The sequence below is a fragment of the Paroedura picta genome, chromosome 9 (genome assembly GCF_049243985.1).
Source record: "Paroedura picta isolate Pp20150507F chromosome 9, Ppicta_v3.0, whole genome shotgun sequence".
Lineage (NCBI taxonomy): Eukaryota > Metazoa > Chordata > Lepidosauria > Squamata > Gekkonidae > Paroedura > Paroedura picta.
In genome coordinates, this window is record NC_135377.1 from 63,339,693 (window position 1) to 63,366,687 (window position 26,995).

The window sequence follows — 26,995 nt, forward strand, 5'->3', positions numbered from 1 at the left end:
GCCCATAACACCTGCTACATGTGCTCCACAGATAGCCCAGCCCTGCTACATGCACAGAATATGGTAATTTTAAAATGGCATAGTTATATATTTGATATTAATAGTTTATCTGACATTATCTATGGGTGTGTTTAGGGCAGGTGCGATGTGGTTCTTTTGGTTGACTGCAAATGCAATGCTCTACGAGCCACGGAGTGAGTACCACTGCTCAGAGTGATTCTCGGAGGTCTCAAGGAGAGATCTTTCCTAGATTTGTTACTTGATGTTTGTTCGTATTTTGTGCACTTAGATTCAAGTCCAAAGAGAAATCCAAAAGCAGACTTCTAGAGCACACGCCAGGGTCAGAGTCCAGGGAGTCAATCAATAATACAGGTTGCAAGGTCCAGAACTAACAGATACCTTACTTCCACACAGTCACTCCCTTGTTTGCTGTTTTCACCTGCCAGCCATTTTATTTATTTATTTTTAGATTTATATACTGCTGCTCCCCAGCAAGTCTCGCAGCGGTTTACAAAATAAAATATTAAAAACACAATAAAACTCTATAATTTACCCAATTAACAGTAAAACAGTACAACAATATAACATCATGGATGTTCCTGCTCTGATCTATTCTGAAATAGGGGACAGATACCTGAGCCATACTGGGAGGGTGGTATAGAAATGTAATAAATAATAATAAACCATTAAAAATACGACACATGAAAGTGCTTGTAAACTAGCGGCTGTACAAGGTGGGCCCAAGGTGAAATCTGGTTAGCATAATGGTTTGGGAACAGGGCAACAGATCACTCAAGTGGTGCTGGGGCTGAGGATATGGCCCAGTGAGATCTAAATCATGGCTGTTAATAACGGTCACATGTGAAGGAAATGTTTTTATTTCTTTTGGGATTTTTGCTTAGAAAAATCATCTTGGTAATGCTCTGTGAAAACTGGGGATGGCATCGCTACCGGTTGCTTGAACCACACCCTTACCAAGGCTTTACAAGTAAATGGACTTCCTTGCTTAAAAATGCCGCGAGGAATGTGAAAAATATAACAGGTGAGCCGATGTGGAGGGCAGGGGGGGGAGATGTGTTATTTTTTGAAAAGTACTTCTTTCCTATCATGGAACTGTTTGAGGTAGGGGATTTCATAAGGCGGCTTCCGTGGGGAGGAGCTGGCTGTTGTCTCCAAACAGTTTGAGAGACCAGTTCACTGGACCAGGTGTGGAGCGAGGTGTGGAAGACAGGTTCGGCCTACCGCCGCCTGAGAAGGGGCACAATCCGGGGGATGCCACTGTTACCTGCAAAGGGTCAGCCGCATTTCCACTCACCTCTGTGGGCTGCTGGTTTTGGGGTGAGAACTCTGTTTTAACCCTGCTCCTGCAAACACTCATTATCTTGGTTAATGTGAGGTCTGTGCTGTGCTGCACCTTCTGGCATTTGCAGCTCCCTCCTATTATTTCTTCTATGCTGCTCCTGAGGTTCTGGAGACAGGGGAGATGAACTGGCTAGTAGCTGGATCTTGGATGCCAATGCAGGGCCGGGGGGCTGAGGGGCAATGGTACTGGTTGAGGGTTTGGGTCAGGCCTGCTGGCTGCCTCTTCCCCAGGTCCTGGCTGTTTCATGACAGCCTGACCTGGATAGCCCAGACTAGCCTGTTCTCATCAGATCTTGGAAGCCAAGCTGGGTCAGTTCTGGCTAGCATTTGGATGGAAGATCTCCAAGGAATACCAGGGTTGTGACATGGAGGCAGGCAATAGCAAACTGCCTCTAAATGTCTCTTGCCTGGGAAATCCTAAGCATAGGCTGCCTAAGGAGGTGGTGAGCTCCCCCTCACTGGCAGTCTTCAAGCAAAGGTTGGATACACACTTTTCTTGGATGCTTTAGGATGCTTTGGGCTGATCCTGCATTGAGCAGGGGGTTGGACTAGATGGCCTGCATGGCCCCTTCCAACTCTATGATTCTATGAAGCAGTTGCCACACACAGGTAGCATCTGATTATAAACAGTAAACACATTCTCTACCACTAAGGTAGAACTTAGTGCTTTCTATCCATGCATTCTGCTGGCAAAAGCAACTACTTCCACTATTCACAAATTGCAGTATCGCTTGGGCTCCTCTCTATATGACTATACCCCTGAATCCTACAGTTGATATGGGACAGCACTGAAACATTAATATTTAGATAAAACCTTGCTGACTGTTTTAATGCCTTTAATTATGGCTTTAGTACCAAGGTTTATATTGTATTTTATTAAAGACTGTATATTTTATCAGAATATGTTGGAAACCACCTCAAGATTATTCTCTGCTAGAAGGGGTGGTGAAATCAAATAGATAAATATATCCAACATGATTTTTCTGCTCTACAATCTTCAATAAGAGGATTTTCATCTTATTGTATGATACTGCTTACTTGCATGAATCCTCTATAACTGGAAGAAAGTTGTTTTCTGCTTTAAATTTTGCCATGTCACACCACAACCCTTACTGCTCCCTAGGTCAGAATTTGGACTAATCTGTGCAAAGGACATAGAAGAAGTAAATCTTAAAACTGCTGTCCAATGACATTTAGAGGGAAATAGTCAAATAATCCTTCAAGCAGAATTATTAATCATATGACAGAGTTACACCCAGGAAGCATATAAAGCAAAATATGCAGCCAAGTAAGTACAACAGTTATGCAGACAGCTTGGGCAATCCCCCTACATACTAATAACTAAGTATGCCTGCAATCACAGCTGGAGAGAGTACAAAGAGCTCTGTCCTAAGTAGAAATAGAGGTGTTACAAGGATGATGCAAATGTTGGATGGTATGTAGTGATACAATCCCCAGGGGAAACCTGGGGACCCGCTGGAGTTATAGCTCATCCCCAGATGACAGAGATCAGTTCCCCAGGAGGAAATGGCTGCTTTGGAGGTCAGACCCTATGGCACAATACCACACTGAGGTCCTTGCTAGGGATGCCAACCCCCAGGTGGGACCTGGGGACCCCCTGGAGTTATAGCTCATCTCCAGGTGACAGCGATCAGTTCCCCTGGAGAAAAATGGCAGCTTTGGAGGGTGGACTACATAGCATTACGCTCCACTGAGGTCACTCCCTGCCCACTCCTGGTTCCACCATCCAAAGTCTCCAGGCATGTCCCAACCCAGAGCTGGCACTCCTAGTGGTATGGCCTTTAAGAGAAATAGCGGGCTCCATGCTGCAGGTTGTTCTGAAAAACGCAGAGACAACTATTTTCTCCTTCATTTCTACCAATGCTGCGTCGCAGCTGAAACGATGGTCTGGTCTTCGGTGGCGAGGAGGATTTACGGATCCCCATAAACGTTACAGTCCAGAAAGTCCCAATCTTACTTCATCCAGGCCGCGTCGTCCCCCAGCCCTCTCCAGCGCCGCCAACCATCCGCCGAGGCCGTTTAAGGCGGTCCCTGCCCCCCACCGCCTTAAACTTCGCCTCGCGCCGCCCTCCCCTCCGCGCGCTTCGGCGGGGAGGACGAGCTGGCTCACTCTCCCTCGCGCGCCCGCACATTCCCCCTCGCCAATCCGCGACCCGCCCCGAGGTTTCCTTCTGCGCGTGCGCGTCGCCAGCCCTCCCTCGCGCGCGGCCCTCGGGAGAACTTTCCCCAACGGCGCCTGTAAACGGCCGACCCTCTCCCCCTCCCGCCCCCGCCTTCCGAAGTGGCTCGGCCTTTTCCGGCTCTTCCCGACGTCTGCCTCCGCCTGGAATCTCAGCGGGGACTGAGCAGCGAAGCGGCGCCGGAAGATGGCGGTTGCGATGGGGAGGAGGCGGCCGCGGCAGCCGCCGCCCCGGGGCTGGCGAACAGGGCGACGGGGCTGAGGCAGGGAAGGGAAGGGCAGGGGAGCGCCTCTGCCGCCACCGCGTGGGAGTCTCGCCCGCCCCCCTCCTTCTCCTCCCCACAGCCCGAGATGGACCCGGGAGGCAGCGCTGTCGGCAGAGAGTCCCCAGAGCGCGCGGCGGTGGCGCTGCTGTCGCCCTGAAGCGCTGACTGGAGCCCGCCGCCGCCGCCGCTTCCCGAGGAAGGGAGGGAGGGCGTGTGGCTCCCTTTCCTCCTCCGCCTCCTCCTTCTCCCCGGCCGGCTGTGTGCAGGAGGGCTCGCCGGCTGCTGGGCACCCCGCGCCGCCTCCGCCTCCAGGGAAGATGTCGGACACCAAGGTGAAAGTTGCCGTCCGAGTCCGGCCCATGAACAAGAGAGGTACAAACAAGCAGGCGGGCGAGGCGGGCGGTCGCGCGCGCCCCCTCCTAGCCTAGCCTCCGGCTGACCCCGTCTCAACCCTTTCGTGGACACACCTTTTCCCTCCCTCCCTCCTCTTCTTCTCGCTGCAGTAAATTGTTTGCAAAAGTTAGCTCGGGATGGGAGAGCGCGAGCCAAAGGTTGCAGGGCTCTGGCGAACTTGTCGGGCGGGGCGGGGGGATAAAGGACCAAGAAAGTCCTCTGTTTTGTCCAGTGTATGCAAAGTAGTCGGGGATGGGGGAGAGTGAGTGCAGGAGGGCTTGGCTCTTGAGAACGTGGTGGTCCTTTGCAAACAATTGACAGAAGCAGAAGATTTTCTTGTTCCCCCCGATGGGAGAGAGATTGTCTGGCTCTTGAGAACTCTTTGGTCCTTAAAACAAACAAACAAACAAAAAAACCAGAAAGTTCCTGACTGTTAAAGGTTTAGGAACAGTTGGGTTGATCCTTGAAGGAGTTCATCCTTGGACTCCCCTTTTTGTAATTTAAGGGGGTAACTGTGTTGATCTGCAAGTTGAACACTTAGATTTGAATGCAGATGGCAAAAAGATCTTTGGGGTATGAACTTTCCAGAGTCAAAGTTTCCTTCCCCTGATAACTGACAAAGGAAATTTGGACTCTCTAAAGTTTATTTCCCCCTCGAAATCTTGCTGACCTCTGCGGTGCCACTGGATTTGAATTTGAGTGTTTGATTTTTTAATATGATTGGTGTGGAGCTCTGTAGAAAGCTGTCCACTAACAAGCTGTTTTTGGGCTTGTTGGGTGGGGAACAATCATGCCTCTCTGGGCGGGTTCTCCTTGGATAACCTCCCACCCTGTGACTCTCCTCTTTTCCTTTGCCCCATAAAAGAACCTGTCAACATCAGATTCATATGCAAGATCAGTACGGTTCAGTTGCTTCTTAACTTCAGCATTTAGATGGCTTCCTTAACTAGTCAGTCACAATAATGGTGATTAAAGAAAGCGTGAGAGCAGTTCTTCCCCAACTTTTTCCATGAGCAGTTTTGTGTGCAGTGTGGTTTTGTAATCTGCATTGTGAATTGAGGATATGGTGGTAATTTATTCTGAATTAATTCAGGCAGAAGTCAAAGGTATGAGTGCACATGTTTGTCGTTGACCAGCATGCAGCCCTTGTAGTTATACTGAATTCAAGTCTGAAATGCTTATGTGTTCCCTATACTTCGGAAACATCTGTTTCACAGCCAGTGGCGAATGTCTAATAATCTGTAGATTTCCAGTGTTTTGACTGTCTGTATTTCAGAGAGCAGCATCCATATTACTTGCTATTCCCCTTGTAGCAAATGGAAGCTGTTTTCTAGGCACAAGAAGAAACAAACAGGCAAAATGCTGTTGGGGATGAATGAAATGTAAGTGAATGTTCTGAAGTCCTCTGTTGCATTATGTTCCAGAGCTGGACTTGAATACCAAATGCATTGTGGAGATGGAAGGGAATCAAACAGTGCTACATCCTCCGCCTTCAAACAAGCAGGGAGAAAACAGGTATAGAGGACAAATCTAAAAATCAGTGTTTTCAAGCCTCATAAGTAGAAATGCTTCTGTTTTTTGTTAAGAAAGAAACTGCAGTTTTTATGACCAAGCTCAGTTTTGTGTGTAGTGGTGTAGTGGTGAAGCGTGGCAGCCTCTGATCTTGAGAACCGATTTTGATCCCCCACTCCTCTACCACATGCATCTAGCTAGGTGAGCTTGGCCTAGTCACAGTTCTCGCAGAGCTGTTCTCACAGAACAGTTATCTCAAAGTTCTCTCAGCCCCACCTGCCTCATAGGGTGGCTGCCGGGAGAAAGAAAGGATAGGTGCTTTAAGACTCCTTTGGGTAGTAAAAAGCAGGGTACAAAAAAAACCTCTTCTTCAGCTGTTGGGGGAGTTCCAGGACTTCCATCTCCAGAGTTCCATCTCCAATTCACAGGAATGTAAATGAAGAACATTGTCAAGTAAGTGGTCCTGTATTGAACTGTACAGGCAAAGGTTACCTGTTGATTCCAATGTAAGGTGAAATAATATATCTTTATAAAACATTAAACTAGAAACATGTGAAATTAGAGCTGCATATCATTGTGAGTGAATCATAGGATTATTGATCAAGTAGAATTCAAGCATGTTTTTGAAGGGGGAAATACTCTTAGTTTTTAGGTGATTATGGAGACTGTCAGGGCTGTTTACTTGATTATTATGTGTACTGCTATCTTTTAGATTTCTTATTCTGAGTTAATCTAATTACTAGAAAGTATAGCAGTAATTCAACTAACTGACATTCACATGTAGGGCCCTTAAAAATCCCTTGGAAACCATCCCAAATACCAGTGTGCTGGATTATAAAAATAGATTTTTTTCATGTCAGACTGGGAGGCTCTGCAGAGGAGATATAGAAGGAAAAGTTATATTTGTGTCTATTTTTTGTTATTAGTTGTTTCTATAGCTGCGTCTTGTGAAGAAGTTAACAGTGACTCATAACTCTTGCCCTGCCACAAATTTTGTTGGTCTTTATTTATTTTATTTAGATTTTTATACCACCCTTCCATATGGCCCTGGGCAGTTGCTACTTTAAGGTGCTACTGGACTCTTGTTCTTTTCTACTGTGTTTTGTGTAAGAGGATTGCAACTATCAGTACTTGGTCCTAGAAAATATTGTTTCACATAGAACAGTTTGAGTTGTTGTCTTTTAAGGAAGGGAGGGAGAATGGCAGAATGCATGGTGATATGTGTGGTGAAGGGCTTTTCCTGTGCTCCTCAGATTCCACTAGTTCAGTGACATCCATCCCATCCCAAAGTGAAGGATAATGGACGGTTTAAGGAAGAATAAGTGTGAAAGAACAAATAAGTTAAGATTTATGTGCTTGTTGTCAGAACAAGATGGAATGTTTGCTGTGACAATGTGACAAAGTATGACTTTGTACTACAATCACAAGTTGTTAACCTTTACATTCAGAATCCTAATTCTAATAGATACATTAGATTTGTGAAGTTTTTATATTGATTACTTACATGTATGCATGGAAGGAGATATGGGGGAAATTGCAATATTAGCTCAAAATATCTGGTTTTGTATTCAAAGATGCACTTTATAACAGTCAAGGGTATGGATAGAGGAGTTAAACACAAAGTCCTCCTGGGTGTGTGCACTCAGCTTGTTGGACTGCAGCTGTAACCAGATTTGATTTAGTGTTTTTTCTTCCTGAATTTGGCCCTAGTCCTGCACTGAACTGGGGAAGAAGAGAGACAAACTCTGTGATTGAGGGTGGAAGGCTGGAAACAATGTAATAGAGTTACATAGCATAGAGTTCCTTTTAGACTAGCAGAATACAACATAGTTTGTTGCAGAATTAAGTATTGGTTTTACCTATATATCTTACCTAAGTAGTACAGCACTTTCTATTACAAAGATGCCTTCAAGCTAGTTTGCATTTCTATATTCTGGAAAACTATGTGTCCACTGGTCAGTTAATACAGCTTTTGACTTAAATGTGTTACATTTAAATAATTGATACAGATTACAATCTATGAGTATGCTGCTTTGCTTGACAGAGTCCATTGCTTTATTGCCATGAACTTTGTTATATTCCTGAAAGTCTCCTTTTATCTCTTATTTGATTATTTTTTACAACCCATTTAGTTGTAAATGGGTGCCTAATGTATCATGTTTAATCAAACTAAATCCGTTGTGGTGATATTCTGATTCTTTACCTCTGTGTACAGATATTTCAGATTCCCTGTGAATCAGTTTGTCTTGGATTTGTATATTTAACTTTCTTACTTACTAGGATAAAAGCCCGTTGCTCACCATTAGGCACTAGCAGCCCTTCCCCCACTGTACCCACCCATCCCGCTGCAGGCTGCCCACCTCGTTGTCTTGGCATGGCCGTTGGTGAGGGCTTACGGGGAAGGGCACGTAGAGTGTGGACAGCATTGGCTGGCAGAGGAGCCACAGCGGGAAAAGTGCAGTGACTCACTGCCTGCTGCCAGGCGGGGGTGGTGGCTATTGGAGCGGGCAGCTTCCTCGGCAGCGGGCCAAGGAGGTTGCCTGCTGGCGCTGACTCCCCCAGCTGCCTGTGCTCGCTGGCTGGTGGCTCTGTAGGCTGGTGGGCAGGGGCTCTCGCTGAGGGTGGCTACTTCAACAGCGGGCTCATAGGGTCAGGCAGCACCACTGGCAGATGGCTCCACAGGCTGGCGGGGGCTTCTATAGTGGGCAGCCGCATTAGTGGGCTCAGGGGGGCTGCTGCTGGCTGGAGTGGCTGCAGGTTGATGGCAGTGGCTACCACTGCAGCTGGCTCCCTCGGCAGTCTGCTCATGGCATCTGCTGCCACTGGTGGCAGCTGCTGGCGTGGGCGTGTTTCAGAGGAGGCTGACGGCGGCGCAGGCTCATGGGGGCAAGGGCTTGTTGCAGTGGTGGGTGCTGATGCGTACTCCATGGGGGCTGGGCCAGTGGTGTAGGAGGTGGAATGCTCCGGGGCTTTTTCCTCAGTGGTCAGGGGGTTTGTGGCTGCCAGGCTCCCTGAGCTGCACATGGCTGTCTGGTTGGGGCAGGCCCTCTAGGCTGGATTGGCCTGCAGTCCAGAGAGGCCCCACCCCTGAGGCCATTTCCCTTTTATATATCAAGCTAATACTGGTTAAGAACTATTTATGAAGTGATCTGTTAAAGTATTTGCTTCTGTATTTCAAATATGCTATAACTGATGTAGGAAATGCAGGTTACAGTCTGGGAATCTTATAGAAACACCATCTGTTCCACATAATATATTTCTGGTAAGGCCTTGGAGGAGGAGCGTGTCTCATGGCTTAAGTGCCACTCAGCACTTAACACCCTCTGAGGGCGACTGTCCCACCCCAGAGTGCCTCCTCCTCCAACCGGCTTGCCTGTCCAACAGCCAACGAATCGCCTTCTGTCCTCCACCCCTCCTCCTTCCACTTCCCTCCAAGGCTCAGAGGCTGCAGATCCCTGCTGCGTGAGAGCTGCTCCTGCTGCTCCATTCCTGGGGGCCTTCAGCCTGCAGCCTTTTCAGGTCGTGGGGGACAGGAGAGTCAATCCATAGAGTTCTTCCACACACACACAAACCCTCCAGTCTAGTGCCCGTTGTACTCCTGAATGCAACAGACTTGGCTCCTAGTACAGCTATATGTTTCTGAATAATCTTGATAATTTGTTGATTTAAACAAAGTATCTTTTTTGCTCGAAGACTTGATGGCCATAACCACATACTCTAAAATGTTCAGTAACCATAAATTCAATAGGGTTTGTATTTTATTTGGTAATAATCTGTCTTGGAAAAATAAAGTCCTTACTTATTTGAAGACAAACTGGCTTATTTTAAAACCCAGTTTTCAGAGGGAGATAAGTAATGACATAGGGCTGGACCCAGGCTAAGGGTTCTGCAGGTGTAGGGCTTTTACCTGTGGTGCCCAATGTTCTCCTATCCTCCCTCTTGCAGCAGGCCTAGAATCATAGAATAATAGAGTTGGAAGGTTCCTCCTGGGTCATCTAGTCCAGTGATCCCCAACCCCCGATCTGGGGACCCGTACCAGTCCGTGGATCAGTTGGTACCGGGCCACGGTTCCTCCTCATCCTCCTCCCCGGCTGCTGTCTCTGGGGCTGCCCTGCCAGTTTGCCGCCGGCTCACCTTTGGTGCTCTCTAGCGGCTGCCATGGCTAGGACTCCCCCTCAGCGTGGCACTGCGCAGCTGCTGCTGGCAGGGCCCCCCAGCGGGCGGTGGGAAGTCAGGGGCGCCGGCAGGAAAGCAAGGGGAGCAGGGGTTCTGGCGGCGGTGACATCCCTCAGCAAAAGACTACCCCCCACTCCGGGCCTCAGTAAAATTGTTAAGCGTTGATTGGTCCCCGGTGATAAAAAGGTTGGGGACTACTGATCTAGTCCAACCCCCTGCACTATGCAGGACACTCATACCCTATCGCTCATCCACTGTAACCTGCCATCCCCTTAAGCATTCACAGAATCAGCCTCTCCGTCAGATGGCTATCCAAAGATGGAGGACCCACCACCTCCCGAGGAAGCCTGTTTCACTGAGAAACCACTCTAACTGTCAGGAGCTTCTTCCGGATGTTTAGATGGAATTTCTTTTAAATTAATTTCATCCCATAGGTTCTGGTCTGGCCCTCTAAATCCTATTCCTGTGGATCCAAGCCACTATATGATGTACTGTTTTTAAATTTTTTTTTGTAAGAACAGAATAGCAAATAACTGGGAGATATCAAGGAACGGACTGTAATTCATATAATTTTTAAAATTCCAAGATCCACTGCTAATGTTTAGACTTTTTAAAAAATCCATCTTTTTTTCTTAAACCAAGATAGATGATAGAGGCAAAACTGTGGTGCTTAATGTGGTTTGTACTTTTATTTATTTCTGCTTCAGGCCTTGCAGTTAAAAGGAAGAGGTTATGGCTCTGGGGAGTTGGTGTTTATTCCAAAAGCGTCAAGTGACATTTATCTCCATACAGTGTCAAGTGAAATGAGACAGCCACCAATTCCTGTATCTGCAGGAATTATCAGACAGAAAGGCTGCTGTGCAAGCGCTCTAATATCACCTGCCTTAAGGTAGCAGATAGAATAACAGCTGATAGTGTTCTTTCACTTTGTGGGAAACTGTAAGAAAAAAGATCTGATTTTGACCTCTCGTAAATTGCTGTTAAGCTATTGTTCAGTTTGGGAACTGCCAGCTTTAAATGGAATATTGTTTTCTCTTTCAATGGGAAAATGGAATGAGGAAAAAAACCTTTTCTGAGCTACCCCAGCATAATTTTAGTATCCCTGCGATCCACATACTATTCCTTTGGAGTACCATTTTTAAACTGTACATAATTAAAATCCTAGAATTCAGGTTATAGCTCTATGGTAAACTGAAGTAAAATGATTGCGCACTTATTTGTACGCATAAGATTTTAGATTCTATACCTAATTTTTAATGAATTTCTAAATATTGGTGTTTAAACTTCCAGATGTTCTCATAGATGAACTAGAGGAAGTTCAACTGTGCTTTAGAGTAGATAATGTATGCTTCAACAAGGCATATTAAAAGTTAGAGCAACTTCTTTTGATATAGAATCTGCAAGTTCTTGATGTGCACATAACTTTGTTTTTGATGGTTAGTATGCAAGTAAATACTTGCACGTACTGAAGTTGATAAAGATATCACAGTATTTAATATTAAGCTCATTTGCCTTTATATGGATTACAAAGCACAGCAAAGCAAGACAACAATGGGCAGGTATGAGTATATGGAGAACTTCCTTATTGTGCAGAGAAATATGATTTTGTAAATTTTACAAAGGGAAAAAATGGTCTGATAATGACAGCATTGATTCTAGAAGCGGTAGAATGATAAAAGTGGTTGGTTAGTGGGCCAAAGAAGGAATTGGGCAGTTCAGTTTCCTGGAAAGAGAGATTTTGGGGATGGTAAAATTTCTGGATTACCTCCCCATGATACCCATCCGCCCCATTCTATCCAATGGGACGTGGAGAGATGGGAACACCCTCTTTCGGAACCCCTGGCCATGGCCCCATCGTTTTGAAATTTGGAGGGGGGACAGGGAAGAGTCTCCCAGAGATACCTGAAGGTTTGGAGGCTGTAACTGGAACCCCTCACCACTCCCAGGCCCCGGGAAAGGCGGGAAAGGCGGACTTCCCACTAAAGTCAGTGGCACCGTTGACTTTAATGGGCGCTGAAGCTGAATCGGTCCAGATCAGTACACAAGCCTAATTCAGACTAACGTAACTTGTAAGTGAACCAAAAGGAACAACGCTGTTCTCTTCCCCCATTCTCTGTCTGATAAAGGCTAAATAGGTTGCTGGAACACAGACTGTTGACAGCTGTTGAGTGCTAGTTAAAAATTAAAAATGGGATCTTCCCTGGGAGCTTCAAGAATACTGGGGGAGCAGACTTTAGTGTGGGATTTCCAAATCCCCCCCTTCTGCGTAGGTCCTTCTCTTTTTATCTTAAAATTATTGTTAAATAAGATCACTTAACTAGCAAACATTCATTGCCCCAATTTACTGTATAAAATGCTGCAGTTGTGAGTGATTAGCATAACTGTAAATATAGTTGACTTCTGAGGATATTAAGGGAATCATTATGCTTCTACCAGATGGTTATCTTTGTAGCTTGGAGAAATCATAAGTTTAGTTTTGTGTTTCATCAGTTAAACAGTGTAATTTATAAAGAAGTATAATAACTATTACTTTAGTATTATTATTATTATTATTTCGATTTATTTCCCGCCACTCCCAAATGGCTCGCGGCGGGTTACAATGTCTTAAAAAACCCATTAAAACTCCCATTAAAAGACTTTAAAATGTCACAACATGGCAGCACAATAATAAGATCCCCTTCCTACCCCCATTCCTAAAAAAAGGGGGGTGGAGGAGAAGGAGGTCAATGATGTTCAAGAAGCCCGGGGGAGAGCAGTCAATGTACCCCGGCAGCCCCAGCCTCAACCATAGACCTGGCGGAAGAGCTCCGTCTTGCAGGCCCTGTGGAGGTTAAAGGGTCCCGCAGGGCCCGCAGCTCACCCGGGAGCTCATTCCACCAGGTGGGGGCCAGGACCGAAAAGGCCCTGGCCCTGTTCGAGGCTAGTATATTAAACATGTATTGAAATGTATACTACTGATCTAAGATGCATATCAGCTTGAGCAAATACCTGTTGTGGCTTGTGTGTGTATAAAGTTCTTTATGAAAAAAGGGGGATTGAATGCGATGAAATTAATTCAAAAGAAACATCCGGAAGAAGTTCCTGACAGTTAGAGCGGTTTCTTAGTGGAACAGGCTTCCTTGGGAGGTGGTGGGTTCTCCATCTTTGGAAATGTTTAAACAGAGTCTGGGTAGCCATCCGATGGAGAGGCTGATTCTGTGAAGGATCAAGGGGATGGCAGGTTACAGTAGATGAGCGATAGGGTTGTGAGTATCCTGCATCGTGCAGGGAGTTGGACTAGATCAGTAGTCCCCAACCTTTTTATCACCGGGGACTGGTCAATGCTTGGCAATTTTACTGAGGCCCGTGGGGGGGGGGGGGTTAGTGCAGGGGGTTGGACTAGATAACCCAACTCTATGATTCAATGAATAGGCTTTTAAACCAGAAAGGGCTCTACTGATGTTACTTATCAAACAGTTACCATAAATATAACTTATCATATATACCATGTTCCTAGTGCAAGTGATGTACATGGTAACTCAGCTTTTTCAACAGTCTCCCTGATGTGATCAGTAGGCCAGTATATAGAAGTATAAAGTAGTATAGAAGTATAAAGTATAAAGTAGTTCCACAAACCATTATGACTTCTGTGATTTAATGTTTCTGTTGTTATTGATTATACATTGTAATTGTGGTATTTTATTAAGATTCTTTATTGTAAGCTCCCTTGCATACTCAGGAAAGGCAAAACATGGGAAATTTAGAAGAACTGCATTTGCTAGAACAGTTTGAACTATCTGTTGCTTAATATGTGATCAGATCATAGTTCAGTATTGACAGTGACTGAGTACAAGTTTGCCAGGTTTATTACAATAATGTGTATGTATAGAATCTGATTGAATTGGAGGAGTGGAAGAAGAACCAGAGAACCTTGAATACCGACATTCTAAAATAGAGATTATGAATTGCTGCCCTGTTCTGATATACCCTCTTTTGGTACTGATCCTGGAGGGCCAGGTGCATTAGTGGGACTTGCTAGTAGGCAGTTTGAGTGGCAGTGTTTTAGACTGCCACTCTCCCCTTGTTCTAAGCCTTCCTCTGGCAAAACTAGAAATCTAATGAATTTGTCTACCTTACCATTAGTGCTTTTGCAAGTAAGACGTGTTATTTTATATCTGGGTTTAAAACTGCCTTTTAAATAATTGTGCTTTAAGTAAATGATATGATGTCCACTGTGTAGTTTATGTTTTAAAAAGTGTAGTAAAATAATTTTTACATCTTACCATTGCCTGACTCATTTGTTCTTGAACAGAGATAAAATTAATTCCAGACAGAAAATATGTGGTCTGTTGTGTTTGTAAAATCCATACAGTTTATTGGATGCAAAAATATACTTCTCATTCTTTAAGGATATATATGCCAGAATATGTAACCTTGGAGTATCTGGGAAACAAGTAGAGCGGTATTCATGTCATGCTCCTGCAGAGCAAAATGATCCAAAGGACTTCCCTGAGGAATAGACAGACCCTATTTCAAGATTCTCTTCTCCATGATATCAAAGCTGTTTTTCAGTTTTTCTAATATGCATTATTCTGAGTAAAAAAAGGATTTTCTTTTCTTTGAAATGAACTGCTTTTAAAGTCTGGATTTTACATAAAACACATAGCATGGTTCCAAAACCATCCTTTTTTTTTACATTCTCGTTGGATTAATTGCTATGCCTTCAAATCACTGTTGTAGTGCAGAGTACATAGTCATTTACTTTGTTAACCCATAATTATGCAGTAAAATTTGATGTCCCAGAAAATGAGATAACTAGTGGCTAAAGTGTTTTACAGGGCTGGTATGTTGTTGCAAAAACACAGTAAAGGAATTTGTTATGCTGGAAATCATCATAGTTCTAAAAATTAATTAACACAGTGACAAAATTATGGGGGGGGGGAATCCTATCCTAACCAAAGTAATTCCATGCTGTGTTTTCAGCACTTCATCTGATTTTCTCTTGGCACATGGCATAACAACTGCCAAGGCTGACTTGACCCAGCCAGATGGCATGTCATTAAAAAAAATTCTATATATACAGAAATAATAAAAAGCAGACATTTCAGTCAAATATCAAGAAACAGCAGCTGCCTCTGCAGAGGAATGTTGGTCCCCCCCCCCGTCTTATTAAACATATTTACTGTCTAATTGTTCACATACTTTTGACTAGTTGTCCTAGAGTAGCCTGGGGAAGGCACTGGCAAACCACCCCATATTGAGTCTGCCATGAAAACGCTGGAGGGCGTCACCCCAAGGGTCAGACATGACCCAATGCTTGCACAGGGGATACCTTTACCTAGAGTAGCAGTTGCCTAACTGTGGCTCTCCAGATGTCTGTACAGGGGCTCATGGTAACTGTAGTCCATAAACATCTGTAGAGCCACAGTTTGGCTACTCCTGCAACCTAAGGACTTATAGAAAGTGGAACTGGTGAGGGGTTGGAACACTGGGAGTGTCCCTCAGCTGAGTGCAACTAGAAACAGAAAATAAAGTATTGCAAACTGGGATATAGATTATCAACAAAATATAATTGGTCCATGCATATCTAAGGGGGGGCACCTCTCTCACTATGTCCCCTGGAGGGTACTTCACTCTGCAGCGTAATCCCAGGCCCAAAAGAGGTCTGACTGGCCTCAGCCAGTGGAATGAGCTCTCCGATGAGATCAGGGCCCTAACAGAGTTCGGTAGGGCCTGCAAAATGGAGCTCTTTCACTGGGCCCATTGCAACTCAATAGCTCATTGCCTGGCCCAATCTGAATAACTCTTGAGGACCACTTAAACTCTAACCACTTAAATTAACCACTTATTCTAGTTAATCGTTTTAATTGATTTTAACTATATTGTAATTGAATTATATTGTGTTTTAATATTTTATTTTTATTTTATTTATTTATGTTTCTATTTGTGAACTGTTCTCTTTTCTAATAGAGAAAAAGCCTCTTACAACAAAGCTTCTTTTACTGAAATGTATTCATTTCTTAGTTTATCCAGTGGGGGGAAAATGGAACATTTTGGGGGGCACTAAAGAAATTCCATTAAATAGATTTTTTAAAACAAGTTAAATGCTTTTAAAGACAAAGCTTCACTCACTCCAAATGTATAGTCTGGAAATAAATTCTAAGGCCAGTTTTTCCAGTGGAAAATTCCATAACTATGCTAAATAGTACAGTTGTGTATGCTGAGTTATAGGTGATACATTTTATGTTGTTAGATCAGTAAAAATAAGTTTAGATTTGATAGGAACGTAAATATTCCTTCTATTTCAGTTTTTCCCAAGGCTCCGAGGGAAAATCCAATTTCCCCTTCTTGAGGCCGAAATTTCTGGAAATCTTACTTCTCTTCTTGTTGGCATGCAGCCCAACACTTGCATGGCTGTTCCATGACCGCAGAAGTCAACTTCCCCAGAAGTTGTGGTAGGGGAAAACGGAGAGAATTTTCTTGATTGTCCAGTGCCTTCTACAGATAAATCAACACATACTACTCATTGTCCATAATAATTTGTGTCAGAAGAAGAGTTAGTTTTATAACCTGCTTTGCTCTCCACACAACAGATACCCTGCGAGGTTGGAGGGGCTGAGAGAGCTCTAACAGGACTGCTCAGTCAGAACAGTACTGTCAGGGCTGCAATGAGCTGCATGTGGAGGAGTGGGGAATCAAACCCAGTTTTACCAGATTAGAAACTGCCACTCCTAACCACTACACTACTCTCTCCCCTCAGCTTGCATGAACAGATGTTACATATAAAAATCTGTCAATAGGGATTATCAGGAGAAAATGTCAGCTACAGATTTGAAATATATACAGACAATAATGCTAGGAAAAGGTAAAGACAGCAGGAAAAGAGGAAGCCCCAACATTAGATAGGTTGACTCAGTCGAGGAAGCAGCGGCTCTAAGTCTGCAAGACCTCAGCAAGGCTGCTAATGTTAGGCTGTTTTGGAGGTCATTAATACATAGAGTCTCCATAAGTCAGAAGCAACTTGAGGGCATTTAAGACACAAACACATGTGTGAATATCAGCATCCATTAATCTTCCTGTTCTGATCCAAACCTCTTCTTGAGATATCTCTGCTGTAATGATTACTGCATTTAAAATACCAGCTGCCCTTTACCATATTAGATGTGAAATCCTGAGGGATGAGAGCAGAGTTTGAAAAAAATAATTACATTTTATGTATCCAAATTTAACTTCATATGTTTTTTAGTCCTTGTGACTGAAGAGGTTAGAATGATAATGTGAGCATTGTAGTAACATGTTTGCATAGCAAAAGTATGCCAGGATACCCTTTCTGTCCTAGATTTTAAAAGTATTTTCCAAGGGCAGGCCCACTGAGGCTGCAGCACAGCTGCTTAGGGCAGAAGCAAGCGCTGCTGGGGGCTCCCTCCTGTCCTCCCCCCCCACACACCCGGGCTATTCTTGCTCCATTTCAACATTTATGTTTTTGTTTTTCCCCTGTTTTCATATTCTATCAGAAATATTTAAAACATTAATCTACAGAACCCTGAAAAAATGAGTCTGGCTCCTCAGTCTTTGGACTGGCTCCTAGTCTGAAATACTACATGAATTGTATGTGAATCTTTACAACATTTGTACTTAGACATGGCTTAAAACAAATAGTGAAAAATTAAATGAAACAATTGACACAGATATTTAAGTCTCAAAACAGGAATTCACACATCCCTTAGCTACACGTAGAACATGTGCACTACCACTGAGATGCAGTCTTTCTCCTTCATCGTAATGTAGTTCTACTAACATGAGAATAGCCCCTGCAAAAGTTTGTGATACCAGCTAAGAATAAGTTCCAATTTGTGTCCTGTTCATATACACAATCTTGTCTAAACACGTAGTTGTGGTAGCATTCCTTGTTCCTTTTTACTGTCAAAACATCTAAAGAGAATCTAATTATGTGCATGTGAATTTAGTTTAAAATTTTGCTTTGGTATTCTTTCCCCTGGGCTGTCTCACATCATTCTGTTGGGCAAAGCAAAACTCCTTGTAATTGTATCTATCCGGAGTAACACATGAAGTGCTGTTTCCATTGTGGAAACATGAGTCTTTGTGCGTGTGTGTGTGTGTGTGTGTGTGTGCGCGGGAGAGAGAATTCTTATCTGTGGAATGTCTGCATTGTGATCACAATGGCTTTCAGGTTACTGTTTCTGGAAATACAATTAACAGCTGTTTCAGTGGTTCAGTTGACTCTCTGAACTGCCTTAACTGAGAAACATTCTATGTTGAGGTGATATGAAATCTGTCTTTGATGGTGTTTTTGTGCATGTAACTGAATACTTAGTGCAGTTTCCCATCCTGTTCCAGCTCCACTCATGTGAAGTTAGGGCCAAAAATTTGGGCTTTACTTGTTCAAAATAAAACAGGTGAGGAGAGCAAAATCCTCCCTTGGCACTCCATTGCTTTTGACACATTTCTTCCAACCTAGCTCTCTTCCTCTATTGAAACTTGGCTGGAAATGTAATGCTAAAAACACCAGAGTTGATTTGGGGGAGGTAGGGGCAAGGTTTAGCGTATCTGCCCCTAGCTCATACACTCAGTGCAAACAACAAAACCTTCTGATGTAATGGGAATGAGTGTGTGTAAATACAACTCTGGTTCCTTGATTTACTCAGGTGGGTAGCCATGTTGATCTGAAGCAGCAAAACAAAGTTCAAGTCCAGTGGTACCTTCTAAGACGAACAAAGTTCTATTCGACTTGTAATACCCATCTTTGTACACCCATATACTTCTTCAGATAAGTGTGCATATACATGAAAGCTTATAACTTGAATAAAACTGGGCTCAAACTTTGTTTTCCTTGATTTACTCTGACTTGTCATGGATCTCTCGTTTGTACAAGTGAAACAAAATACTTGGTAATCTTTATCAGTTTTCTCATCTTCTCTTTAGTGAAGATGGCAGTTTTTGTAATGCAGGCCTAATCTTACAATGGAGAAGTGGAGGGAGAGCACCTTGTCCAAAGTCACCTTTATCAATGCAGGACAACACTTTGCGGCCCCTCCCCATTCTGCCAACTTCACTAAGCTTGGAAGATGTCCTTCATTTGGCTGATCTAGCCACAGGGATCCATCCTGTGGCTATCTATTGTAATATACTCTATGGGTTTGGCTTTAAAGACAACTTGGAAACTCTCCTTGATAAAGAACCTCATGTCCCTGTACCATTGGGTGTTAAGCGGAATCCCTCTCATTCTGTAGACTTCATTGGCTAATGAAGGTTCAGTTGAAGGCATCTGCCTCTCCTGCTGTGTTCTGTCAAAGCAGTTGTACTGATCTCAACAAAGTCTTCTTAAGACACTATCCTGCAAACATGTTGAATTGTCAACTGCCAATTCATGTGCATTCTCTGCACTGGCCTCCGCATTATGGAAGAGCCTTCCTGATGTTATCAGAAAGACCCACGTACTTTTGTCATTTCACTGAATGTTCAAAATATTGTGATGATTGTATATGTCACCCCTTTTTCTGAATTTGTTTTTGTCATATTTTGTAATCTGTCTTGAGTCTCAGTGAGAAAAAGCAGGCTATAAATGAAGCTAATAATGTTCTGCCGGGCTACTCCTGGATTCAAAGTGCTAACAGCTATTTGAATTTTTAAGGGGGAGGACAATGATAGTATTCTTCATAGGTTGGGTACAACTGGCATTTTGTTGCTCTTTTCGCAGTTGCTACTAATCTTGAGGAACAAAGTATAAAGCTTTTGACATGGTCATTTCCCTGCTCTTAAGTTGGCATTCAGTTGTTTGTCATTTTTCGTTTGTCTGTGGCTCTCGCTGGCAGCATTTGTGAAAGAAATACAGAAAGTTGACAGTAAGAAAACCACAGTGTTGTAGTTGGGAAAATGTAATACTTTTCACAGATAATGTATTCATTTAGATCACAGTAATGGCATCAATTATAGTTCTCCTGTTCACAAACAATACCAGGCTTTGTTGATTTCATTTAATATTGGTTATAACATAGCACATAGTCTTGCATTTGTATTGATGAGCAGGACAGAGTTTCCAGGGAAAGATTTGGAGGATTTGGTGGCTAGTAAGTTAACTTCTGCCATAGATGTTTGCTGTGGCACAAATATTTCAGAAATGCACATAGCCTGTTTTTGAACAAATTAGAGACTGTTAAACATATAGTTGCATGTGTTAAACATGTTGAAAGGATTGTAGCATTTTTAGCCATTTACTTGGAAATTTGGCAATATCACCTGGATGAAATCTGAAAGATGATTCCACCCCAACCCTGCTATGTAACAGAATATGAAAATAAAATGTGGGTCTTAATGGATAGCTGTGGTTTGAACAAGAGATAGTATGGCTCTGAACATATTTATATGTAAATAAAATACCATGGACAAAATGATATGGATTTATGTAAGGTTGATTCTTGATAAGTAATTTGCTTCCAGACTGTTGAACTGTGTTTCCATTTGAGGTTATAATAAAATGACTCTGAGATTGACAAGCAGTGGTATCAGAGAAATATTTTCACATGTACTGATGCAATCCATGAAAACTCTCAAAGAAAAGTTTCCTTTAATGGTGTTTGCTTAGTAAGACAAAAAGAAAGCCTTGAAATTAATGTGTGTGAGAAAGATGTGCTACTGTTCTTCAGCATTGTTCTGTTACTGGAAATCTCTTCTGTCAGTGGAAATTGCTGTTGGATCCAAGCCATGGCATGCTGCCTTCAGCTCCTTGAAGGGGGGGGCGTTAAAATATGATATATAAATAAGCTCCTATATAGTATGTTGTTAAAATACACTGATATCACTCTTTAACTTGACTTTAGTCCTTGAGGTTCAGAAGGTTGTCTGTTCACCAATTCTTATTATCTGAATTGTTCCTGGAAAAATATTGCCACTGGTTATCTTAGCCCATTAAATCCAACAGTCTTTCTGATAAAATTGAATGAACAATATTTTAATAGTCTCAGGCACTAACAATATGTTCTGTCTTTTAAATTCCTTTTGGTTTTGCTGATATTATTATTACCGCTGCTGAATTTCCATGCTGCAGGAAACTTCCAAAGGTGAGTTTTTTAGATCTGTTTGTATATATAGTTTGTTGAAATGCAGATCTACAGTGATATCAAATTACTTAGAACCTTTTAAAAAGGCATTTACATTCAGATCAATCAACTAGAAATAAAGATTAGCCCATTAAAAACAATTATGTACAAGATATTTTTGATGTTACTGTACATGTTTGACTTGTATGTGAACTTAAAACTCCTCCCTGTTTCTTGGTGGCACATGTAGGAGGCAAAACTAGGCTTCCTTTTAAGTAAACTGGGTAATTTTTACCTGCTGGTATATGAACTGGCGATGTCCGGCCTAGGGGCCTATTGAGGGAGGGACCCAATCTTTCTAGCCCAGCCTCAACCAAACACCTGGTGGAAGAGGCCCTGCAGAATGCATTCTTACAGGCCCTGCAGAATGCATTCCCTTAGTCGTCCTTTTTCTAAACTGAAAAACCCTCGATTTGACTTTCCTCATGAGAATAGTGCTCCAGCCTCTTAATCATATTGGTTGACCTCTTCTGTACTTTTTCCAGCACTGCAATATCCTTGCAGTGTTGGCTATCTAATTTCCGTTTCTTTCCTAATAACCCTCAATATCAAATATGACTTTTTTTTACCACCACCACCCACTGAATCCACTTCATCATTGAGCTACAATACTACATGGTCAGATTTTTTCCACTCAGACTTGGCTCACTCAGTTAACAGATATTTAAATCTGGATTTTTTTTATCCCAGTGTGCATCACCTGACATTTAACAATACTCAGTATTGAGTCTTATTTACCACACCATTGGCCATTCATCCTATTTAGAGAGATCTCATGGAGTACCTTACATCTTGGCTACAACACTGCTCACCTCCAGTTCCCCCACTTTATGAAAAATGCCCTTCAGGTTACTTTTTATCTGTAAGAAAGTGTATAATTTTGCAATACTTTCTAGAATCTAAATAATGGAACTGGGGAACCTTAGAAAAGGTTGCTTTACTTAACTGTAGCTCTTCAACTGCAGTACTGTTGATGCTCATTTAAAAGTTTATTAGTCAGGTGGTCCAGATAAGAAAACAGCTACAAATTGAGACGGTGGTATCTGTGTTCTGAAACAAATTCCTTTAATTGCCTTCCAGACATGTAAAAATAGATATTGCTCTTCAAATTAGGATGTCATGATATGTTACGGAAAATCTTAATTTAATGTATATGTTCTTATACAGGTATTTGCCTTTGATTACTGCTTTTGGTCTATGGATGAATCAAACACTGCGAAATATGCAGGTATAATTCTTCATCTTCAGTGTGCTTAGCTAATTTTCAAGATTCTGCTTCCTTCCTCCCCCACATTTAGCTTAAATTATGTCACCCCCCCCTCAGCATGTCTTCTTTTGATGAGTGATTCTAAAGCAATGTTTCCCCAAGCTTAGTTGAGCTACACAATATCTGAATCTTGACCCAGTTTTGAAGTATATTATGTTGATAATGCTGGTCAATATGAAAAACTTTTGGGAATACAATCCCATTTTTCCTCTACAACAAGTTCTCTTAAATCCTTTGGGGATTTTTTCTTTCTCACCCTGTAATTCCTTGCAAGTCACAGAACAGCAACACCCAGAATGTAGCTGTTTTGTTTAAAAGGGAATTATTATATCTATTATGATAGTCAGATTATCCCTGAGACTAAGTGACAAAAGACTATGTTGATGTGATATTCGTAATACAAACAGTTCTGAGTTGGACGAAGTACTTCTTTGGCAGAGAAGTGTTAATTCTACCATCTCCCCACACTCTGCTTTGAGAACAGAACAGCACTGTAAATATGTTTAAACATGGCTGTCAGTGTGATTAGATGCAGCATAATCTTCTGTACAGCTCTGTCAGCTTCACTTGTGTTTAGCTCATCATGTCAACCATGTAATCTTTGCAGTCTGATGAATTCTGCTGAGTGTACTTTTTGACTGTTTTGATGTGTGGTGGCTAATAAACTGATGAACTCTTATTATCAGCACTTCCAGAGCACTGGATTCCCTACCAGCAGTGGAAATGACTCTGTAGCTCTCTTCATCCTTAAAATGTGGTTGATTGTGGTGAATATGTCCACAAACTGATGTTTCTGCAGAAGGCCAGCTGACTGTCTTAGCAGGAGATCTGTGATCTGACCTCTCACTCATAAATTAAAAATTGACAGTAGCTGCACATGGGGCAGAATTTCTATGAATTGTATCAGAGCATGGTGCTTGTTCATGGTTAAATATTTTCTTTGTGATCTGTATATTTATTTCTTTTTGAGAAAATATAGAAAATAGGAAGAAAAGATTGCATAGCATAAATATCTGGTTAAAGCATCAAAAGACTTATTGAAATTTCTTACTTGACACATTTGTTGGACAGTATTCCAACCTGGGGACAGACAGGATTTGTGGGGGACAAGAAATCAATTCCCCCTCCTGGCCCCTACTTGCTTTCTTTTTATACTGCCGATTCACCTGGTTTCTAAACCTTCTGAACTCAATTACCTGTTGTCCCCTGCAGCCCACCTGATTACCCATTTTGTTACCATTCCCAGTCTGCCTAACCTTACATTTTCCTCACCATTGCCTATTCAGGCAGTTGCGTTCCTCCATTGTTGCTGATGCCTACCTTTGTTTTTGTGCAGTTTGTCAATACAGTGTTTGTGAATGCGTTGCAATTTACTTGGGGGGAAGGGGAAAATAACCATCTGTAGTTGTGTAATTTCTTAAATGTTTTTCTTCAAATCTGGGATTACCCCACATCCCTAGTAATATATACCCTAGCTCTGAGTCTCCAGAATTTTTCGTTTGCACAGTAGTGGCAACCAACTTGCTTCTGTTTGGTAACAAAAGAAAAAAAAGTCTAATTTGATTTATTTCAATAGCTGTTAATTTATTCATTTATTGGCCATTGAGTATAGCAGAGGTAATTAATATACCCAAAACTGAATTGCAGTATTATGAATTAATCTAAGTATATGCCCAGTGTAAAATACAGCCCCATTTTCTGTGTTGCCATTTTTGACCCTATGTCTATGTTTTTAGGATATTTAGTTTTATCTTTTCAGATGTTCCTAACAACTGTGTTTTATAGCAAATAAAACAATCCCTCTCATTTTCATGGCTCATTATTGTAAAATACAGGGAGAAATCCTCTAATTGTGCTCAGTGGCAAAGTTTTGATCTAATAAATTGCTTTGGAAATGTTCTGAGAACAGGTTCTAGTACGGAGACAACTTTCATCATTACTTATACACAAAAAGTTTTAAAATTTCATTAAATCAATCTTATAATCATGCCTATAATAGAGAACATGTTTTATTCAGCAATGTTGTGTATTTACAAAAAATCTAGGCTGAGAGAAGAGTTGAATGCACACATGAAGCCATCTTATGCTGAGTCAGCCCATTGTTCTGGCCAGGACATTCTTGTCTACTTTAGCTGCCAGTGGCTCTCCACCGTCGCTTACTATCTAATTCATGGCTCAACTAGAGAAGCCTTATAGCGAGCCTGGGAACTACATTCGAGCAGACTGTCTTACCACTGACGATGACCCATTGCTTATCGCATTGTACATGCTGGGTGATCTTAATGAAGGCATCCAAATTTCTTTTGAAGGTCTTTAGTTAAGACAGTGCAGTAAACTTCTTTCAAACCATGAAGTCTTTAATAGTTCTTCCATGGGTGAAGGGAGGAGAAAGGAAGTAGGTGTGAGCCCAACAGTTAACCTAATCTCATTCTCATCACAAACAACCTGGATAAAGCTTGTAACAAGTAATGCAGCAATTCCTTGTTAATACGTAAATATGTTGGAAATTACAGACCCCAAAATTAAGCATGGCTTAAGAACTGTCCAAGGCAAACTCTTCCTGTACTGCTGCTTTATTGTAATCAAAGCTGTTGTACAAAACTGACCAGATGTAGCCTTGATTATATGCAGTGGAGCTGCTCTACCCAACTATACCGTGGGATCAGTTTGCTAACATTAGTCATGTTCATCATGTATTTTAAAAATTGAGCATTTGCTTAGTTCAAGGGTTTGTCTCAATTTTAAGCGATGCAATATATATTTTATAGGTCAAGAAGTAGTATTCCAGTGCCTTGGAGAGGGAATTCTTGAGAAGGCCTTTCAGGGATATAATGCTTGCATTTTTGCCTATGGACAAACAGGTGAGAATGTTACCTTTTGTGGTTAAGTATGGGAAATGATTTTTAAATACATTGAGACTTGCTACCCTGACTTCTCAAACTGATAGATAACTTGCCCTCTCCAGCCAGTCAGATGAGGAGTCCAGTTGGCTATGTCCTGTGTTCTGCTTCCTTCTTCTGCTCCTTCCTTTCTTAATCCAGCCTCATTATTTGTATTGGATTGGACTTATTTTATTGCACAAATGTCGTATATTTGACATATATTGAGCCAGATTCATATAAGGAAATACCAGAATTTTCCTGCAGAAATATTCTAAATCAATACTTGTAATCAACTGTTGCAAAATGCAGTTTACTTTGATTAAATTACTCCTGAATAATTATGTACAGGTTCTAGCTGAAGATCTGTTTCTGTATGAGGCATAGATTAAATCAATTATCAGTAAATAGATAAAGCTATAAGCACTTTTCGGGGTCAGAAACTATCATGTAGGATTGGAGTTACACAGTTCATTTTCCCTTTCTCTGTCTTGTGAATTGTTCGGAAGAGCTAAAGAAGCAGGCAGCCTCATTTGCAATTTATATTAGTTAGCATTCAAAGTCACATTTTAAGAGCTTGAGTTCTTTATAGATAAGCTATCTTTATATATCGTTATGCTGCTAACTTCGATTTTTCTGTAAAGGTAAAATTTTGTATGTGTTTCCTATAAACTGGGTTTAAGAAATGCTTGTACAACAGTATAGTTCCACTAAATCATGTTAAAGTCATATCATGGATCGTTGCTCACCTGCAATGACTCATCCTGTAATTATGACTTAGACATTTACCTGAATGTTAGTTATTAGCTTGTGTGTCTGCTAATACTGTCAAAAGAATAAAGCAATTGGTGAGAGGGCATGTTTCTGAAATTTGTCTGTCTGATTTATTTGTGTACTTTGTTCATATAATTTCTGCACATAAGAACACGCTGATCTATTACAATTTTCAGGCATATATATGGGTTTTATTCAAATTGCTTTAAAAGACGTTTCTTTTTCATATATATTCCTTTTTAGGCTCAGGAAAATCCTTCTCAATGATGGGCAACACGGAACAGCTGGGTCTGATTCCACGACTCTGCTGTGCTTTATTTCAGAGAATTGCTTTAGAAGAAAATGACTCTCACACTTTTAAAGTTGAAGTGTCTTATATGGAAATTTATAATGAGAAAGTCAGAGATTTATTGGACCCTAAAGGGTGAGTGATTTTGTTACTGTTCTTAATGCAACAGGTTACAAATTAGTCCTCTGGCTCTTGTACATTGCATGATCCAAACTACTTGTGGTGCAAGCAGAGATTTATCTTTAAATGAGATTTTGCCCCATTTTTTGTGTAGGTAAGTAGGACATTTGCAGTTTATAGGACAAAGTTTTCCCACCCAAGCGTCTCCCCCCCTTCCCTCCACCTCCAAGTGCTTACTGGGTTGTCTGCTGATAGAAGAAAAGAACTGAAGAGCTGCAGGCTACAGAAGGCTCAGTGTCCTTTGTGCACACTACCCCTTGCTCTTTTAAATAGCATCTCCACCCCCCACAATTTTATGCATAAAGAAAGCAAATGGGCACTTAGAGTCACAGGTTTCACATGTGTAATTTAAATGTACAGATATGTATGTAAATTTCAAAGAGGTTTCTGTGAGAGTTGAAATGACAACTTTATATGCCAGTGTTTGAGGCTAACATAATTTCTTAATAGCTGCAGTAGTGATCATACTGAAGGCCAATGGGAATTACTTCCATCTAGCTGTTATTATGCAACTGTATTTTGGTATCTTGATAACATTATAAAATTGGAATAGTGGAGGAGTAGAGGATAGTTTTCACTGCAGCCTCTTTATTGTGACTCT

The 26,995-nt window shown here is 42.0% G+C and overlaps 1 protein-coding gene across 6 annotated transcripts in view; it reads left to right on the forward strand.

Moving 5' to 3' along the window:
* The first annotated feature begins 3,588 nt into the window (after positions 1-3,588).
* KIF13A (kinesin family member 13A) overlaps positions 3,589-26,995 on the forward strand; it is a 71,488-nt gene continuing 48,081 nt past the window's right edge. For 2 of the 6 annotated variants that reach the window (XM_077353056.1, XM_077353058.1), the window contains exons 1-6: positions 3,594-4,200; positions 5,646-5,736; positions 20,954-20,966; positions 22,173-22,233; positions 25,041-25,133; positions 26,169-26,349. In XM_077353056.1, the coding sequence (XP_077209171.1) occupies positions 4,146-4,200; positions 5,646-5,736; positions 20,954-20,966; positions 22,173-22,233; positions 25,041-25,133; positions 26,169-26,349 (494 nt within the window). In that variant the 5' untranslated portion in view covers positions 3,594-4,145. Of the gene's footprint in view, positions 4,201-5,645; positions 5,737-20,953; positions 20,967-22,172; positions 22,234-25,040; positions 25,134-26,168; positions 26,350-26,995 lie in introns of all 6 variants that reach the window. The other 4 variants (XM_077353057.1, XM_077353053.1, XM_077353054.1 and 1 more) reach the window with 4 other exon arrangements.